At 39.1% G+C, this 21,157-nt stretch overlaps 1 protein-coding gene across 20 annotated transcripts in view; it reads right to left on the minus strand.

Annotated features, from left to right (window-relative positions):
* The window catches only part of SIPA1L1 (signal induced proliferation associated 1 like 1), a 389,114-nt gene that overhangs the window by 89,847 nt on the left and 278,110 nt on the right, over positions 1 to 21,157 (minus strand). For all 20 annotated transcript variants that reach the window (XM_067028218.1, XM_067028236.1, XM_067028235.1 and 17 more), the window contains 3 exons: positions 15,760 to 15,934; positions 6,378 to 6,481; positions 3,383 to 3,540 (listed from right to left, as the gene is read on the minus strand). In XM_067028218.1, coding sequence (XP_066884319.1) covers positions 3,383 to 3,540; positions 6,378 to 6,481; positions 15,760 to 15,934 — 437 coding nt within the window. The remainder of the gene's footprint in view (positions 1 to 3,382; positions 3,541 to 6,377; positions 6,482 to 15,759; positions 15,935 to 21,157) is intronic.

Consider the following 21,157-nt stretch of genomic DNA (forward strand, 5'->3'; position numbering starts at 1 on the left):
TACACAATTAGAGCAAGACATTCCTTTGAGGAAATAACTTTCCACACTTTGGGCACCAAGTAGGTATCAGTAAATAAAAGTGAGTGTTCACAGTGGAGAAAGTGGGAACAAGAGATTTTAAATGATGAAAAGGCTTTGAATTATTCTAACTACACCTCTTAGAGATAAATTCGATTTAAATAAAATTTGTACAAATTAAATGCATCTCTAAGCTTTCCCACCAGAGTATCCCTAATGAAAGAGGCCTATAAATTCACATCTCTAGTAGTGTGGGGAGGGGCCACTGTATGAGAATAACCCACAGGTATGAAAACTCTTTGAAGACCCACATTGGATCTTAAAAATGATACAAATTTTCCATTCTACTTCATAATACATTTATTTTCTCATGAAAATAAACATCCCTTCCCCCAAGCATTAAAGACTACAAGAGAGGTACCCTTGTTATTCTGGGCCTTTAAACATCTCCTGGCGTCACCCCATACCCCAGGAAACACACCTACTTGAGTTTGAGAAGGACTGAGAAAAATTCATGTACCCAAAGTTTATAATAGGAAAAGATCACTACTTTAGTTCCAAAAATCACAATGCACTGGGTCTTCAAGAAAGCTTGGCAACTAGGGAAATTCCAGACTAGCCCATGTCTTGTGAGCAGGGGTGTCCAGTGTCCTCCCGCAAAGCCTCCCAGAATCACAAGGTGGGCTTAAGAAGATGGGCTCTCCAGGTAAGAGATTAAAAATAAGAAAGAGAGAGAGCAAAAATCAAGAGTTTCAGGCTGGGAAGGAGGGTTTGAAAAGAATAAAACAGACATCACTTACTCATCCAGCCAAGTAATGAGGAAGGTTCAGACAACTTTGCTCCGTATCAGTCTGCTTAGACTTGCACTGGCCATACTTCCAGTGGCTAGTGAGTACTGGAAATGTGGCTAGTGTGACCGGAGAGTATTAAATCACATTAAATTTTAAAAACTGACACTCGATTCAGTTTTTCAAAAGTCTTTGAAGGAGAGGGAGACATACTTAAAAAGTATGTTTGCAATAAGCTATTATGAATCTACTTCTCCAACTGCAAATTTTATGAAATCTAAATACAGATTATTTCCAATGAAAATTGAGCATCCTGAGATGAGCTGTAAGTCAAAAATGCACTCCAGATTTCAAAGTCTTAGTCCAAAAATACGCAAGATATCTCAATAATTTTTAAAATTTAAAAATTACGTGTTGAAATAATAATATTTGGATATATCAGGTAAATAAAATATACTATTGGGTCAAAACACATATTGTTAAAATTAATTTTACCTATTTCTTGTTACTTTAAAAATATGGCTATTGGAAAATATAAAATTAATATGTGACTTGCATTATATTTCTATTGGACAGCACTTTATTTAGACAAACACCTTTAAAAGAAGAATCTCTTTTTAAAAGAAAGTACATAGCTTTCCACTCCCCAAACTTCCTAGTGACCACTGCAAAAAGGATTTAGTTTTCTATCTACAAAGTAGTATGAAATCCTTTGCACGAATCCAATACACAGAACATTTCAATTGCTTGGGGTATTTTCTAAATGCAAATAGTTACCCATCCCAATTACAGTCAAATCTTCTGCACTAATTCTTTCCTTCTACACCTAAATAAAGCAGCTTTTGGAGACCAGATTCTTGAGAAAAAGCTTCAGATCTAGGTTTCCTTTGTTTGAGTTTCCACTCACTGAGTCTAAGAAGCTACAGAACTCCCTGGTCTGGGGTTTTCATATTGGCACACAAGAAGTTCAGGAATAGCTAGTACGTCAGCAGCAGGGGCAGCAAAGACCCCTATTGCACATAGCATGGAGGGAGACAGCATGGCAGAGCCATTAAGAGACTAGGCTCTAAAATCAGACTTGGTACATTCAAACCTAAACTCCACCCAGTACCAGCCGACCTCGTGTAAGTTACGTTACCCGCACGCGCTTAAATTTCCTCATCTGAAAACAGGGATTAAAACAGCACCTACCTCAGAGGTTTTAAAAATTAAATGAGGGCTTCCCTGGTGGCGCAGCGGTTAAGAATCCGCCTGCCAATGCTGGGGACACGGGTTCGAGCCCTGGTCCAGGAAGATCCCACATGCCGCAGAGCAACTAAGCCTGTGCATCGTAACTACTGAGCCTGCGCTCTACAGCCCACGAGCCACAACTACTGAGCCCGTGTGCCTAGAGTCTGTGCTCCGCAACAAGTGAGAAGCCACCGCAATGAGAAGCCCACGCACCGCAATGAAGAGTAGCGCCCACTCGCCGCAACCAGAGAAAGCCCGCGTGCAGCAACGAAGACCCAACACAGCCAAAAATAAATAAATAAAATAATAATAAAAAAATTAAATGAGGTAACACATATAGCGTGCCTAGATCAGAGCTGGGCTTCTAATTAGAGCTCATCATACGTAGTTACTGTGGAATGGGCAAGGATGATGGCAGTCAGCAGGAGTCCAATGTAACCTTGACTTGTTTTGTTCCCTGAACTTGCTTGTTCTCCTATATTTAACCTGCATTACACCTAGGATTAGACAGTTGTAGATATCACAACAAACCAATTATCAGCCTGCACTGGCCACTTTCTGTGTAGGTGGCTCTGTTAATTTAAGAACAAAAATCCAAAATTAACAAAGCCTTGTCTTCTAAATTTTAGGGATGGAAAGATACGATAAACTTTCATAGGTTTGAAAGGACAGATTCCTATTAGGACATCTTACTAAAGCTACAACATCCTCGCACATCTTCTTGGCACTACACTCACGTCGACCCAGCATCACAGGTTCGTACCCTCTTCAACACCAACCCTCCCCAGGATTCTTGCAGAGGCCTCTGCAGGCAGATACTTGAATTCTGATACTCATGAGACTAGATCAACAAGGGACACTGAAACCATTCTACCAAATGCTTAACAAAGCATAGAAATACCCCTAAGATTGCAGTCAGAAATGTTAGAGGTAATCAAGTCAGCCCTAAGCAAGGGTTTTGGCTTTTTAAAAATAATAATAATAATTTAAAAAAATTAAACCTCTCTTCCCTACTTGTTATGATCATTCTTCTCTGCTTTTGGCATGGCAAAAGCAAAATATAATTAGCAGCATGAGTAATTAGCTGGTGTACAGATGGCGTGGATGAAGGATGCCACCTAAGAAGGAGGTGCAAATGGAAACGGCAGGTGTCTAACCAACATGTCTGGGGAACGTCAATGCCATCAGGTTACGTCATCCTGTGAATTCAGCCATCCGCAAGCATAGTTTAAAGACAGAAATAAATAGCAATAGACTTCCCACTGCCACTTCAGAAAGCAGAGCTGGAGGGGGCCTTCGATGTGACCACGCACCAAAGCCCACCCAGCCACCTCTGGAGCCAGTACCTGTAACAGACACTATCAGTGCAGGGGTTGTGAACCCTGACAATGACGAAAACGTGCTGAAAGTGGGATCGGATGTTTTTCGGGCTGAATGGCTGTGCTCCAGGCTCTTGGAAAACAATTGTTACGATATCGTTTCCAATGTGCCGCTTCCGTAGGAGCTAAAAGAAAACATAAACAAGAGACATAAATGACAACGCTCTGCTTGTTCCTCCCCGATTCCCTTATGTAACTCTATTTAAAACATTCATTATTAATCAGTACATATTAGGGGAGGTAATCTACACAGTTATTGTCAATATTTTAGCCGGTCTTATCACTCCCTCCAAGGAAGAATATGGAAATGAATATTCAGAAATTTGCATAAAACACACAGTCCATTCAAATAGATCTAACTAATCTCTAGCATATTATGCCAAGTCCCAGCATCTCCAAATCTTCAGTTTCCATAACAACAGTTTTGTTCCATTTTCATGTAAGAAAGAAACTTGCCATAGGGAATATTTTTTAAAGATGAGAACGGCTAAAGTAATTACAACGCAATTTATGTTCTGATTTAATTAGCTTCATTTAAAGAAATGTGGCTAAGGGGTTTTCTGATAATACTTTTTGTGGCACAAGCTGGGAATACAGAAATTAATAATATTCCAAAATATTCTAACAGTTTTAAAGCAGGTTAAATTTCAGGTTTAAATAGCTTCTTTAATTACAGTAAAAGCTGCTTAAGACCACCTTCTGTTTCACATTAAATGGTGTTTTGGAAAGGTGGCTTTCAAATTCAGGCACTCCAAATCATCCTAGCTCAGCGCCTCTCTAGGAAGGGGTTATTAGGGAGTTTAACTCAATCATGTGAAGAAAAACTGAACAAAATTTGTATTAGTCATATTTATTACATGGAGGCTCCTACCAGGAGGAAAAAAACTAAACATGACATTTATATAAACTATCCATCAGACATAAGCTTGTATTTATAAACCTTTAAAAAAAAATTCTCCAGTGACTTTAACTTACACAGATTATGTATCAGTAAAATCAATGATTGAGTATTGGCTGTCAGTTGGGAGAAACAATAGCCTATTAGATTAGGGTTGAGAATTGGGAGTTAGAATGTTCGGGAAATGTACTTTTAACCTTAGGAATTTTAAAGCATCCCAAATGATCTTCTAATGAGGCTGTGTACTTCATTTCTAAACATGCTATATTATCAGATGTTACAGAAATAAAGGCTGCTCTGTATTGACTGCTATATAAAATATACCCATCATCAAAGATTATTAATCTCCTCAGGATCTTGAACCTATCAAGCTCAAATACAATCTATGTATATGTCATCCCTGCATAGATGCCATTGTCTTTTTGATACAATGTCATTCTTCCTTCAAAATATGGCCTGATATGTAACGTTACTGTCTTACTAAAGGACCCAAATAGAAATAAACCTATCCATCTCACATGCTTGGTTTTTCCAAGCATAACATAATCTATGTAGAAGAAATAAATTCTTTAGCTAGAGAATTTAAAATTTCTTAATGTGTAGAATACCAATTATTCTTTCACTCTGATTCAGGATCATAATACTTTTGCCTTGATTGGACCCCAAATTAAATAATTTGGATAGATGTCCACTTAAATGCCAACTCACTCAGCTCAGCCCTTTGACTCATTTAGCTGGATATACAATTGAGTCTTGTTACTAAATTTTTTACCCCCATTCCCCGACATGTTACCTTTCTCTGCTGAGCAATCAGGTAGAATAAGCCTTCATCTCCCCTTTAAAGATCATTTGTTGATGTTCTTAAATTCTCTCTACTGTCTGGTCAGAATGAGTTTAGTATATTTTTCTTAGCATGGTGTTTTCCTCTCAAAAATCTAGAACTTGGAATTTGCATAAAACAAACTGTCAACAAACTCCAGATAGGGGTATTTATTTTAAAATAGGTTTATTTCAGATCTATAGCTGATTCATTGCTTTGCTTCCTACGTTTTGATTGCTTTGGTAATCGTAAGAGGCAAGACTTTGTTACTGAGATGTGTGATGTAATCAAACCTAAAGTGACGAAAAGTGACGACGTGTTAGATTCGACCCATGTTTTGTTAAATTCTGTGAAAGAGGATGTGATTCATTCTGCAGCTGGCCCTGTGTTCTGTTAGTACAACAATTGACAATAACAAAATCTATGTCCGTTTTAAGGTCAGAAGTGATACTAGACTGCTGTGTTTATAACAGCTACTGAAAGGAGAGTCTGTTGGTTCTCTGGTTCTTTTAAGTTTCAGTTTGGTATCATTTGTTTTAAAATATTTTTTAAAAACAACAACTACCATATACTCTTTAAAACAGTACCATTTCCATCTTGCTCTGTAACCATCTGCCATTTCTTAGTTTTCACATTTTATCATCTCACAGATTACATTTTAGTACTAGGCCTTGTGCTTTTAGATCTTTTTAAAAGAAACTCTGTGTATGAGGTCCACAAGAGGTACACAAATGCAATTGTTACTTATGCTGTCCCCTGAAGAACACAGCAAGAAAAAACAATTTCCTGAGCTCCCATCGACATTTAGATTTTTCTCCAACCTAGTGGAGGAAACCTCCTTTGAAATTTGAAATGAAACATCAGTACTTTCCTGCTTGGTGAACTGGCCTCTTGAGATGAAATTTCACCCACTCATATGTGTTCTTTGCAACCCTGCAGTCATCTAATCACCATGATTTCAACTTGTTCTTTTCAGATTTCAGGAAAACCTCAATTCTTGTGGGTGAAAAGCAAATGATTAATTCACAAAGCCATCCAGCTGGCTGTTAACCTAGAATTTGTGTCTCTTCATTTGTTTGCAGCTCATTTGCTATTCCTTACTTCCACAAAGTACAAAGCTTCCTGCTGCTGTGACAGGTGCAACATTAAATTCTGGTTTAAGATTTTATAAACTTGCTACTTAGGCTTCTGGGGGAAATGAAACAAGGGCAAAAAACCCCACAGATAACACAAGGATCTCTTACCTGCTGCTTGTTGTTAGGTGTGTATGGCAGCATGGTAGAAACATGGAACATGATCTCATAGTCTTTGTATGTTGTGTACAGAGAATGGGTTCCAGTGGAGTCAGCTACAGTAAAAAAAAAAAAAAAAAAAATGAGACAACTGTAACAATAGGAAAAATAGTTCATTTAAGAAATGGATCTCAAAAAAAAAAAAAAAAAAGGGAAATGGTTTAGGTTGAAGACATCCTAAGACAAGACACAGTATAGGAGTTCTTACCCATTTTTTGTACCCAATCCCCCCTTGCCAGTCTAGTGAAGCCTTTGGATTCCTTCTGAGAATAATATGTGTAAATGCATAACATAAAATACATAAGATTTCAACAGAAATCAATAGATTGAAAAATACCACTATCAAAATAATTTTAGAATGCTATAATAGCATAAGATTTATATAATAAGTTTAAGCAGTTGGTCTAATAACTACTATAATTCTGACATAGTGAAGTGCATAAGCAGTATCTTGACATACTTCCAAGAACAAACAATACAGTATGAAAATACCTATGCTTTCTACTGGCGATAAAATCACAGGTAGAGCTTATACTACTGTGGTGTGTTTCCTACATTCATAACTGAAGGAAATGCTAAATTTCAATTAGGGGTCAATGAAGGTGAATGTAAAATTACTTCCCATCCAAGTTCACAGACCCCTGAATTTTGTCCACAGACTTCAAGTGCAGAACATCTTTTCCAATACTTCTGACTCAAGCAAGAGAACCATTTTGTTCTTAACAAATAGATGGAAACTTAACAAGACTGTAACACTGAATAACAAAGATATTAGAGCAATGTCCAACAATTTAAGACTGAGTGTGTTCTGTTCTCATCTTCCTTAAGGAAAAAAACAACCTCGACCCCCTTATAATCATTAACAAATCAACTTGCTCATAAATATCTGGAAACCAAAGAGAATTATTAAGTGTCCAATTGAAGGGGAATATCTTTAGATTAGGACCTGGACTTACAGGCGGCAAAATGAACAGAAATGCATTCATTTTGGGTAAACTCAATCTTCCACCAACCATATTGCTAAGGAGCAAACACTTTACTGCATTTTAGAGAATAACTGACGCTGCAAGACAGCCTCTGGCATGTACCGAAAGGCAGTAGTTCTCAAACTGGAGTGTGCATGGAGTCGGCTAGGGAGCCGCTTAAAAGGCAGCTTCCCATTCTCCACTCCCAGAAATACTGCTCCGTAGGTGTGGGGCTGGGCAGAAGAATCTATTTTAATAAACACCCCCAGGGGACTCTAGTGCAGTAGCTGCGCTGCCCTTAGGCGCTGCTCCAAGAATAGACCATAAGGGAGGTTTGCAGAGACTTGTTAAGATGTTCCAGAGCCCTGAGTTTCAACCTTGGATCTTAATTTTGAAGAGGGTATAAAACATAAAGGTTTTTTGTTTGTTTTTTTGCGGTACGCGGGCCTCTCACTGTTGTGGCCTCTCCCGTCGCGGAGCACAGGCTCTGGACGCGCAGGCTCACAGGCCCAGCCGCTCCGCGGCCTGTGCGATCTTCCCGGACCGGGGCACGAGCCCGCGTCCCCTGCATCGGCAGGCGGACTCTCAACCACTGTGCCACCAGGGAAGCCCCACAAAGGGTTTTAAAAACAAGATAATTGTAGAATAAAGCAAAGACTACTTTTGAAAAACCGCAAAGATACGAACCAACACGTAACGCCGCAAGAAAAATATCTTCTAAATGTTAATGATCACTACCACAAAAAAATACAACTGCAATAAATCATTGAGCTACTTAAGACAGATCTTGAGTATGAAGGTTTCTATTGTTAAGGACTCTTGCTATAAATAGCTCTAAAACGGTTTCGCACATTTTACAACTTTCAAGTCAATGTATCAGTTGTGATGAGTACTTACATGTGTTTCAAGTCAATTTAAAGCAAAGTTAATGAACTAGAAAACAAATTACCATCCAGTGTTCATTTACTACATTTTGCTTTATATGTCTTTCTAATTCTAAAGGCATTACTACCAGGAAAGAAAAATGAAGACAACCCTGAAGATGATTTTTTTTTCTATTTCTTGTCCTTTCTCTCTTTCCGACACTTGCCTCATTTTATACAATGGATGCTGCATGACCAGTCTTCTTCTAGGGACCTCTGAAAATCCCAGCTTTGCTGATAATTTTAAACAGTCTGGAAACAGTTTCAAAAGTTTCAGAAATGAAACTAGGGCCCAAACAATGAAATTTTCTGGTCTGAGAAGAAAGGAATTCCAAAATCCTGAAATTACTGTGTACATAATAGAATTGCTAAACTTTACCAGAGAGAATAGAAAGTGAATGTTTGTTATATTCCCTAAAGAATAAGGCATTTAATGTTGTTATTATTATTATTTTAGTGACCTTGAGACCATGAAATACTTAACAGAATGAAAATCAGGAAGATGACCATTGGGAAAATGACAAAAATCTTTTTTTCCTCTCATTGAAAGAATATATATTGAGTGATTTCTAAGGGGAAAAATATGTTTATAGAAGAGGGATAAAAAGAAGATAATGCCCCTTCATATTTGTATGGAGCTTTAAAAGTTAAAAAATAAATTTGGGCATCTTATAGGTCATCTTGATAATCATGTGATTTGCCTCCAAATTATACTACCAGCGAATGGTGTATATCCACTAATAAGGTCGGCCCTCTACACTAAGTCATAGAAAATAAAATTTCTAATATTCAAACTAGATGATAAGAAGACACTGAATAATTGAGGAATGATAAGAATATTCTTGTCAGCTGCTTTGAAAAGGTGTCGATAAGTGATAATACCCTACATTAGGCACTTCTATTTGAAGATGATATGAATAGGTTAATAAGTTTGTAGAAGCAGTTCCAGATACGGTCAATGTCATATTCATCCTTGACTTCTCTTGGCTCAACTCTTTTGCTTTAAGGGGACTAAAACTTGGATGATAAAGGTGGATGTGTAGGAATCGGAATCAGGAAAAAGTAATTCGATTTTTATGTAACCACTTCCTGGTCACTAACAGATATACCTGACTTCAGAAAAGCTAGATAAAGGATCAAGCCAAAGCAATTTGATTTTGGGGAAGTTCCTAGTTTTAAATAGTTATGAATACAAGGAGAAAAGCAATCTCATGATCTCATTTCATGTAGACTAATAAAGTCAACAGAATGAAGAAAAGCTTAAGCTCAGTTTATGAACGTCCTCACCACTATAGAACACATCAAACGCAGAACAAAATCGCAGACAGGGTGTGGATGATTATTATCCATAGTTTGAAATCGTACAATAGTCAGCTGGCTGCTGAGGGCGATCCATTTAAGACCCCAGATCGCCCTTCTATGAAAGCCTGCCTCCAGGTATGGGGATGCAGAGGTCAATGCTCAGAAGCACAGCCGGGGACAAGTATTAACATCTGGAACACTGGATGGCACACCTCTTGTAGTACTGTTCACTCCTCCTTGTAGTACTATTTCACCCACTCAGTAACGAAGTATTCGGGGAAGTCAAGAATCCCACCTTCTCTGGCCTCTACCATATTTACTCATGATTTTTCAATGTACCTTTAACCATGGTCAGGAGGTAGGTTACTTTACTTCACTGAGGAAGGGATCAAGGAGAGTTTGTAATACCACCCTTTGCCATGACAGGAGAATTCATACTGTGTCAGTTCAGGGAACGTGCAAGTATGCATGTGTATGTGCCCGGGACTGAAGGCTTCTTTTTTTTTTTGTTTGTTTGTTTGTTTGTTTTGCGGTACGCGGGCCTGTCACTGTTGTGGCCTCTCCCGCTGCAGAGCGCAGGCTCCAGACGCGCAGGCTCAGCCGCTCCGCAGCATGTGGGATCCTCCCGGACCGGGGCACGAACCCGTGTCCCCTGCATCGGCAGGCAGACTCTCAACCACTGCGCCACCAGGGAAGCCCTGAAGGCTTCTTAAAATCACTAATATATGGTAAGAAAAGGATAAGCGATGATGTGGGACAGGTACTTAGGAATCAGTCACTACTATCTTCTACCTACTGAGCACTTTGCAAGATACCTGCAATTACCTGGATTCCCACCTGGAAGTAAGAAAACCTGAATTCCAATACCTCCAGCATCATTTACTAAATGACCACAAACAAGTCACTTCACTTCTCCACCCCTCCCCCCTCAATATTCTTCTCACTGTTGTGAGGATTGAAACAATGCATATGAAAGTACTAGCCCATAAAAGATGCTCAAGAAATGTGTTGATCAGAACTTAGAATTTTGTGCAGTTGAGATAAAAAGTGTAGCTGCCTTAAATAGGGCCTTTTACATATTTTAATTTCTTTGCCAACTGCATCTCAGTAACACTCAAAGGAAAAAACCTTACACTATAACACAGTTTAAAGTTTAGGAGGTGAAAAAAGAAAACTTTTCTTCATTCATCAGTCTCTAGAACTCCAAATAGTCCTTTGCATGTGTGAAACATTTAAATAATGCTAGTTTTACTCCTTTCTTTATCAAAGGTTAAATATTCCAAATAAAGGATTTATTTTCTTTATGAAAAGTCTTCCACCTCCTCTAAGACCGTGAATCTCAATGATCTTTATAATACTGCTGAAAAATGGGGGAAGCAACAAGCATTCACTAATATTGTGGCAAATCAAAGAAGGCAGAGCTTTGAAGGAATGCTTTTCAAAGGGTTTCTAAGTCTCTTATGTGCTGACTTGACAAACGTGCTTCATTTGGGAAATAATTTCCCAAATAATAATCCATACACACAGCTTAAAATGAGGGTGGTCTCCAGCTTTCAAATAATAAACTGCTTGGTGGGAAGCTTATTTTCGTATTTACCATAGTGTGAGGGGATGGTAATTATCTAGAGGTTATGCCATCCAAATAATGAAACAAAAAAAGGAGAAAAAAATTTACTCCTGAAAGTTTCTTCATTGCAGAACTGTCCCAACCCCTGACACATCTGTAGCTTTTTTGCTAGAAGTCCTTATTTCTGAGATGGAAACTGGACTTTGTATGGAACATCGGGAAAAAAGAAGAAATGGTTTGACAGTTCCATCAATCCTTCCTTTCCTGAGCCTCTTCCTCCTTTACCAAAGTACTAAAATCTGAATATAATTATAATACATGACAAGTGGAGCCGTCTCATGAAATGGCTTGGGTATTTTTAGCTCAAGGGCTCGAGAGAGGGGAAGATACAGCCACACAGCAGAGCTCTGTGGGCTTCACTGTACCTAATTCTACATTTATGCTTTCTCTGAACACGTTGTTAACCATAACACTAGGACCTGTTCTCCCTCCTTAATGCTTACTAGCTGCCTAACCTTGGGCACGTTAGTTAATCTAAAGAAGCCAATTCTGTAAAATGGGGATAACTGGCATCTAGCAGAGTTTGTGGGGATTAAATGAGATGACATATAACAAGTATCTAAGACTTCTACTTCTGGCCATAACAGCACTCGGTATAGGACCTGCTCTCCCGTTGTAAATAAATAGAAAAATGGACAAAATATCCGAAACAACTTTTTTTTCAGACATTTTACAATAGGCAGCATTGGATAGTGTTCCCTGAGAAAAAAGTATCAAAGAAGGTGAGCCCTATGATCCCCACCCAGCTTTCTCCATGGAAGTACTTTCAAAACAATGGCACAGAGCAGGGATTTGAAGAGGGGAGCTAAAACATGCTGGAGGTTTGGAAGGTTGAGGTGGCTGATATTTGCTGGGCAGAATACCAAAGAAGAGGAAACCACACGGTGAAAGAGGCTCATAAATCTACACAGGGGTTCCCTTGAGTCTTGGGCTGAATATTAAGCTGCACAAGCATAGAGTGAGGTTCCAAAAGCCAGGGAAAGAAAAAACATTAAGGTAATGTACATCATGGTGACTACAGTTAATAACAGTATATTTCATAAATGAAAGTTGCTGAGAGAGTATATCTTAAAGGTTCTCATCGTAAGAAAATAAAATTGTGTAACTAGGTATGGTGACAGATGTTAACTAGACTTATTTTGGTGATCATTTCGGGATATATACAAATACTGAATCATTATGTTGTACACCCAAAACTAATACAGTGTTGTATGTCAATCATATCTCAATTTTAAAAAAAAGAAAAAAAAACCTATTGGGGAAATAACAACTACCAGAGATTTGTCAGCCAAACAATTCTCATAGTTCACACAGGGGTAGAAGTCATTCAACTTCTGACTGACCACAGCAGAGATACCTCACTGAATATGCTGGTATTCAGGTGCCTTAGCAGGAGGGCTAAATTAGCAAGAGAGCAAAGGCTACTCTAGGTATGCTTTTAAAAAGCCTAAGAACAAGATTCATAAAGATCAAGCTGTTCTAATAACTAAATTAATTGCCCACCAAAATAAAACGACACTCTTTAAAGAAGACAACAAAATCCAGATCCTCAATGATAAAACATTCACAATGTCCATTATCTAATCAAAAACAATCAGACAGGGGCTTCCCTGGTGGTGCAGTGGTTGAGAGTCCGCCTGCCGATGCAGGGGACACGGGTTCGTGCCCCGGTCCGGGAAGATCCCACATGCCGCGGAGCGGTTAGGCCCGTGAGCCATGGCCGCTGAGCCTGCACGTCCGGAGCCTGTGCTCCGCAACGGGAGAGGCCACAACAGTAAGAGGCCCTCGTACTGCAAAAAAAAACCACCCCAAAAACAAACAAAAAAACCCCCAGACAGATGAAGCAATAAAATGTAACTGAAAAACAGGAGAGGGCTTCCCTGGTGGCGCAGTGGTTGAGAGTCCGCTTGCCGATGCAGGGGACACGGGTTCGTGCCCCGGTCCGGGAGGATCTCACATGCCGCGGAGCGGCTGGGCCTGTGAGCCATGGCCGCTGAGCCTGCGCATCCGGAGCCTGTGCTCCACAACGCAAGAGGCCACAGCAGTGAGAGGCCCGCGTACCGCAAAAAAAAAAAAACAAACAGCAACAACAAAAAACAGGAGAAAATCTGTTAAAGGGAGACCCCAAATGACAGGGACAATGGAATTAGCACACAAAGACTTTAAAACAGCTATTATAAATACATTCAAGGCTTTAAAGGAGGACATGAACCTAATGAGAATAATATGGAAAATATAAGAAAAGAGAACTTCCCCCCAAAAAAAGGAAAAGAAAAGAAAACCCAAATGCAACTTCTGGACCTGAAAATCACAATACCTGAAATGAAAAATTCACTAGATTAGATAATAGCAGATTAAGACACTATGCAAGAAAAGAAAAATACAGTGCCTTAAATGCATTAACTGGAATTATCCAAACACAAGCACGGAGGGGAAAAAAGTTTAAAAATCAAATCACAACTAGTAAGTGACCTAATATAGGTGTAATTAAATATTCAGAAGGTGGAGGGTGCAGAAAAATTTGGAAAATGAGTTTGGCAAATAATATTTTAATTTGATGAAGACTACAAATCCACAGATCCAAATGACAACTACACTGTCATATGGAGATGGACTGATCCTTTAGGAACACATGTTCTGGAAAGCATTTTCCCTTTTTAAAGATCATATTGAAAGAGTTTCTTAACACAACATAAAGTTAGGTAAGATGTGGTGAGCTTATCTCACAGTACACAGAACAAAGTCTCACCTCTGGGTGTGTCATGGCCAGTAGGAGGCCATGCTGGGGAGAGTGCAGAGGCTGGTTGATCCCTATTTCTGTGGTCTGTTATTGTTCAATACTCAATTAAGTGATGAGGCTACTGGTCTCTTCTAGCTTGCAGTAAGAGAGATAAATATGCATACTGTCTTCTTTCAGGCTTTAGAATGGAAACACTTTCCTACTTTTCATTCACTTTAGGAAACTTGACCCTCTGAAAGGATAGAAAAGGAAACTGATCCCTCTTTCTCAGGAGCTATGCCTCAGAAGGTTACAAGGAGCCTTAAAGGAGAGTAGTTCAGTGAAAAGGAACCCTTCCCAGATGAATGTATTACATAACTGAAAAATGTGCCATTAGAGGCAGTTTGCTGATCCAGGCCTTTGCAGTTACTGGGATATTGGGGCAAAACGTGCAAAGTGCTTATGTTGCTTATTCCACTGCCTTACTCAGTGCCACGTAGCTTAAGTCTGCCCTTGCTACACATTTCTCAGATTGCCTTTCATCATCAAGAGATGGCTGGAACCATGTAAACACACAAATAATAAATAATCTTACCAACTCCCAATCTGGCCATTCACTGACAGAATCAAGGCACTTATTACATTTTCTTCCCAGACCCTTTTAATAGCTCTTTGTGGTGATAATTTACATAACACAACAGATCGGGACAATGTGAAGGAATTACAAAGGAAATGTCAAAATATCTTGATAAAAAGAGTTTAAGGGCATACTGAGATTTAACATATTATGCAGCTGCAAGCAGAGTACGGAACGTTAAAATAATATTTAAGAGTCCAGGCTATTTATGGTTTTTCATAGGTTCTGCTACATGTCGTTTCCAAGTTGGCAACAGCAAAACCATGGCAACAGGAAATTCTTCCCTGCAGTAGAGTTTATGAATGCTTTTCTGTTTTCATGACTCAACTCCTTATTTAATTTCCTGTACAGAAAATCAGAGTGATTACTATAGACTACAATACAGATGTGCTAATCCAAAGACCCTCTCAAAGAAAAACAGGTCACAGGTGTCTATGGATGGATTTTGAGATAAAATTTAAAATTGCCTTCACACAGACACATAGCAGAAGTCAACATACTCTAGATACTTGAGAACATGACTCTTATTAACCACCTGGGAATGGGAAGGGACAAGCCTCTATGTTCATGAGCTGTAGCTAAACAGACTGCTGCACTATTGTGCTTTGAATCAACACATTTTATGAGCCAAACTAATACCAAAGCTAAGCCTATTTGCTTAGAGATTGAGTTAGACTATGGACAATGATAACAGGAAATAAATAAACAAAAATACCTCTAGATATTAAAATATAGAAATGATTAAGAAAACCATACAATGACTGACTACACAGATATGCACAAGGATTATGAAATGAGTTAAAGAAAGTCAAAAATTCTAGGGCTTGCAACCAGATGGCTTTAAGTTGCAGGAGTTTTTCAGCTACATATAGTGAAATTTATGCAACACTATCCAGGGGCAATTCTGCATGATCTCCATCCACTGCTTTCTACCTTCCGCATTTCTGATAACACTATTTTTTTTAAAGTCCAATCCTAGCTACTTTGACTATGGTCTTCAATTGTTTTCGAGCCACATCTTCCCTCCCTGGCTTCCTCTCACCCCATCACCAGCAGTTTTCTACAGTAAGTGGCAATGTTGTTTTACAGGCAACTTATCGGGTGAACATCAACACAGCAGGAGGACAATAAGCCTAGTAGGAGGGTATAAGTATTTCTTACTTTTGGTGTCAAGCTGCGCACGATACTTCTCAAATCCTTTGAGCCGAACGCGTTCTCCCAATAGCTGGAGGAATTCCTCAAAGGCTGGGCCGGCTGATTCATTGTTGTACATCTCTTCTTCCGTGCTCTGTCCAGCTTTGCAGTACATGATGCCTACTTTCTGCTGATAGTTCAGCTGTGAAGGCAGGTGATACAATGCGTATAAATATAGGCAGAGCCACTCTGTCCGCTTAAATGCTAATACGTCTTGTAGGCCATATGCCCATCAGGTAAGCTAACCTCTTTCTTCTCTTGAAATCCTTCTGCTTTCGTTCTTCCCCTTTTAAAAAGGGAGGCCTTAAGAATTTAAAAGTAAAGGTCTACTTTACAACAGATACTTTATTTTTGAATTGAAGTATAGTTGATTTACAACGTTGTGTTAGTTTCAGCGAACAGCAAAGTGATTCAGTTACACACGCACACACACACTCACACACACTCGTTTTCAGATTCCTTTCCCTTATAGGTTATTACAAAATATTGAGTGTAGTTCACTGTGCTATATACAGTAGGTCCTTGTTGGTTATCTATTTTATATATAGTTGTGTGTATATTTTAATCTCACACTCCTAATTAATCACTCCCCTGCTTCTCCCTTTGGTAACCATAAGTTTATTTTCTATGTCTGTGGGTCTATTTCTGTTTACAAAAGTTACTTTAAACTGATTTGTACTAAAAGCCCATTAAAAGTTCTTATAAAATTTGGGGGGGGGGGTGAAATTGGAAAAGACTTATCTCCTAATGCCATTTTTCCAATATATTAAATTATAAACCTTGGTTATATCTTTGTGATAACACTAGCATCATCGACACTATGCTTTTCAAATATTTTTCTAAAAGATGAGTACCTGGATAGAAACTTTAAGAGGGGCCTCATAATGGGAAATCAGCTAGGGGTAAATATTCCTTTCTCAAATACAGTTAAAACAAAGCATTCAAGAAATTTAAATATGATGTAACACTAATAGAAACACTCATTCATCACTGAAAAGTTTAGTCGTTCTATAAACAAATTTTAGAGTTGTATTAGTCATTTAACACTAAATGAGTTTTCAGTCTTAAAATTTAGACTTTTAATTCTCCAGTAAAATCAGGGCGATCCATATCACTTAGGCCTGTTTCCAGAGTGGCACCGCAACCACTGTATCAGTAAATTTTTATCTCATAAAAGGGAAGGGGGAAGAGAAGAGGCAAAATTTTAATAGCTAACATTTATTGAACAGCCACTGTCTGCCAATCACTGTTTAGTGTTTAACTTACATTATCTTATCCTCATAAAAGCCTACAAAGCAAATATTACCCCTGTTTGACAGATATGCAAAGAGAAGGTCAGAAAAGGGAAAAGCAAGTAACTGGCCCAGTAGGGAGAGATCATAAATTATGAGCCCTGTGATTCGGCTCTATTAAATATTACCAGGGCTCAACCAGGCTTGTCGTGCTCTATTTCTGTCACTGCAATGTATGTCCATGGCCCCTTATTAGCAATTCCAAAGTTGAAAGGTGAAAACCAAATGTAAGCAAATACATTTGGCAGTAAAACTTGATATGAGCTGACAGTAATACTTTTTAATTTATTCCTCTTTCTGTGACTATTCATATTTTTTGGAAATATTAATGTGTTTGATTGTGGGGTGCTGCTCCAGATCCTGGGGACTATTACTCCATGCTGCATGCATTTTATTATCCTTCTAAAGCTGGACCTTTCTTAATTCTGAAACATATCCAGCTCCTATTGTTTTACACAAGAGACTGTGAACCTAAGCAACTCTTTTTTCAACTTTCTAAACCAAATGGTTCAGAATGGTGGTAACTAGAAAATGTCATGAAGGAACTCCTGCTTGCTTTCTCCCCTCTCCACTGCATGCTAACTAGTTGACAAGGAAGGTTCAGCAGCTTTTACATGACCTATAGACATGAGAGCTCCTTAGGACTTCTATAATTGTGCAGAATTGATTTTACTCTGCCTACTTCCACAAGTGGAAGGCAAAGTTCCAAATTTGAAACTTGCAAATAACTGGATATACCAAAGTCGGAATCTTTTAAAAATAGCATCCAACCTTGCATTCTTGCTACTTCATTTTAGTTATTAACAGAAACACATTTAGGATTTAGTTCATTTCTTTGGTATGCCACATGCAGCAAAGAAAAAGAAAGAAAAACCTACCACATACCACTGGCAGCTGGCCTCCTTCAAAGGTCTGAATGTTACTAATACTTAGAGGGGAACTCCCACAGGTAGCGATTTCATCTTGGCTTTAGAATTCAGCTGAGCATCCTATTAGGTCTCAACAAATAAAAAAGTAGTGGTAGGCTCTATGTCTGTTACAAAAGAACTCCTTAATGAAGCCAGATTCTTACTCTCCCCCTGCAGGGAGAACTGTCAAAGAAAGGAAGCAAACTGGAGCTTGGAGTTATTTGCTCTTTGGCTCTGTGCCTCCCAGATCAGCCTTCTCATGCAACAATGCAAAACAAAAGTCACCCTGTTCCGTGGAAAGCATCGCAGTGATATTGGATTTGTGGATGGCTTTTTAAACTTCTTAGATAAAGGCCTAAGATTTCACTGTGCAATATTCAAGAGGATTCATTTACATATACGAAAAAAGAGTTCGGAGAGAAGATAAGTGACGGAACTTCCCCCAAACCACTGCAGAAGCAGAATGCAAGGACAATGAGACAGAGCACTGCCTTCTTTTGAAGGGTTTCTCACACTCTAGTGAGCTCCACCTGCAGACAGGAGAACAGACTGGTATTTGCTGGTTGTGAAAGGAAGTCTCCTTTAAGAGGATGAGGAAATTTGTTGGAATGTCAAATTTCCTCTCAACAGTGCCAAATCTCAGTGCTCTATCCTCGAAGGTGACACTATGACTGTATCCTTGTTTCTGCTGCAGTGAAGTCGAGGTAGGTGGGTATTCTGTAAACTCAGGCTCCTAGAATCTTCAGTTAGCAACCTTGTTCCCTGTCCAGAATATGAAAGTTGTTAAAGAGGAGTTATAATAAGGAATATTTCAAGAGAAAGAGCAAATGGAAATGGAGTTTAGAGCTATGGTTTGGGGGTTTTGAATTGCTCTGAGGTTATATAAAACATTTTTTTTTGAGACAAACACATCTGTATGGGTTTATGTATATGAATATATAATACTTTCCTGTAATGCTCAAAATAGAGTTATGATGACACCAGAAGCCATCTTGGAAACAGGTTCGGTTTATCCACAGTTTAGGATTTTGCTTTTGGATGACTGTGAAGTCATGCTGTACAGTTCCATCCTTGCATATCTATTGTTCATATGGAGCACTGATGGAAGTGTTTGGACACTCAACAAATGTTTGCATTGTAAAAAGTGATGATGGTCAATCCAACAGGACCAAGGTTCTGTTTGAGATGAAAGTCTTGAATCTCAATAAAGAAAGTGTCTTTCAACACCCACCAAAAGTGACGCTGGGCTCCCACAGCTGGGAACCAACAGTACAAAAATTGCTCTTCCTCTCATACAATAGGCACTCTAACAAAGAATCAAAGAAACACGTACTGCAAAATCTGACTTATGCAGCCCTGAGTTCCTGGAAAGATGTATGATAAAGTCAGAGCCCTCTACCAGTAGAAACAGGTTTGAATAACCAAGTTCTCAGAGATCTCTTAAGAACTTCCGTATTTTCACCTCTTCTTTCCTGATGTCACAGCCAGAGGAAGGCCACTGGGGGCAGCACAGATCATGAGAACAACCCAGTTCTTCCCTTCTTACAAAATCTTTTAAATTGTCTGATTTAATCCAGAGATTTAAAACAGTCACTATGAGGTATTTCATTGTCCAGCAGTTCTCAAAATGTGGGTCATGAACCCTTGAGAGACGCTCGAGCTTTGTTCTGGGACACAGTTAATTGGAAATAGTTTGATCCTTTCAGTTCTTCCTTTTAAGCTCTGACAGGTCTTAACAGCGCAGCATTTAATTTGAGGTTAATTTTGCCCCATTATTGAGGCAAAGTCATTTTGAGACTTCACCCAATGCCATGTGAACTATGTATGAGGTTTTCCAGATTGCCTGGTGGGAGCAGGAACTATTCTCAGCCAGGCAGAGGTCTGAGGATTTGCCCCCTTCAATCTTAGGGCGGTTCTTACCCTGGCCGCAAATAGTTTCCTCAAATGCATGCACTTACCAGTGCTCAGCTCTGCAAATCTTTTATCTCCCTGGACTCACATCTCAATCTCTACTCAGGAAGACTCCTGGGCTTCAAGTGGTGCCCCTCCCAGCTCCACATCCTGGAAACTCTCTTCAGGCAGAAAGTTGGTACAATCTTACTGTTCATTTGGTTCCCACCTCCCAGAGATCACTGTCCTTTGTTGCTTGACGCCCAATGTCATAAAAACCAATGTTTCGTTGTTTTGCCTAGCTTTTATTTATTATTATTATTTTTTTTTTTTGCGATACGCGGGCCTCTCACTGTTGTGGTCTCTCCCATTGCGGAGCACAGGCTCCGGATGCACAGGCTCAGCGGCCATGGCTCACGGGCCCAGCTGCTCCGCGGCATGTGGGATCTTCCCGGACCGGGGCACGAACCCGCGTCCCCTGCATCAGCAGGCGGATTCTCAACCACTGCGCCACCAGGGAAGCCCTTGCCTAGCTTTTAAAAGTTGTTTCAGATGGGAAAGTAAATCTAGTCCCTCTCTTTTAATCTTGGCTGGAAACAGAAATCTGACTCCATTTTAAGGTCAACTACTGGTATATAATTTCTGAACAGTAAACTGCATCCATTTGAGGCATACACAGTTTAATGATTTCTAATAAACCTCCAACCCAATCAAAACACAGAACATTTCTAGCACGCCAAGTTTCCTGGTTCCCATTTGCTGGACATCCCTGCATCAACTAACAGCCTCAGACAATCACTGTTCTTTTTTTTTTCCACTGTAAATAGGTTTGCCTACATTTTAAAAGAATATTTTTGCTGGGTAAAATTCCTAGTGAGAGTTCTCCTCTTTCAGCATTCTAGAAATGTGGCTTCCACTTTTTCTTTATGCTTTATAGCTCAGGAAATGGTTAATTTTAATCCAATTGTCTGTCTCACTGTTCTTTGAAGGTATTTTTTCCTCTGGCTATTTTTAAGATTTTTACTTTTTCTTTTAATTTCAGCATTTTTTACTATGATGGGCCTCCATCTGATTTTCTTTGTATTTATCCTGCTTACAGTAGGCAGAGCTCCTTGATTCTGTCTCAATTCATGTGTTTCATCAGTTTTCGAAACTTCTTTACTGGTATTTCTTCAGACATCAATTCTGTCCGCCAATATTGCTTTAATTTCTCTTCTCCTCCTGGGAATTCCATTACATACATGTATTTCACTATGGCCCACATGTCTTTTAGGC

Source organism: Kogia breviceps, chromosome 3, assembly GCF_026419965.1.
Source record: "Kogia breviceps isolate mKogBre1 chromosome 3, mKogBre1 haplotype 1, whole genome shotgun sequence".
NCBI classification, from domain to species: Eukaryota; Metazoa; Chordata; class Mammalia; order Artiodactyla; family Physeteridae; genus Kogia; species Kogia breviceps.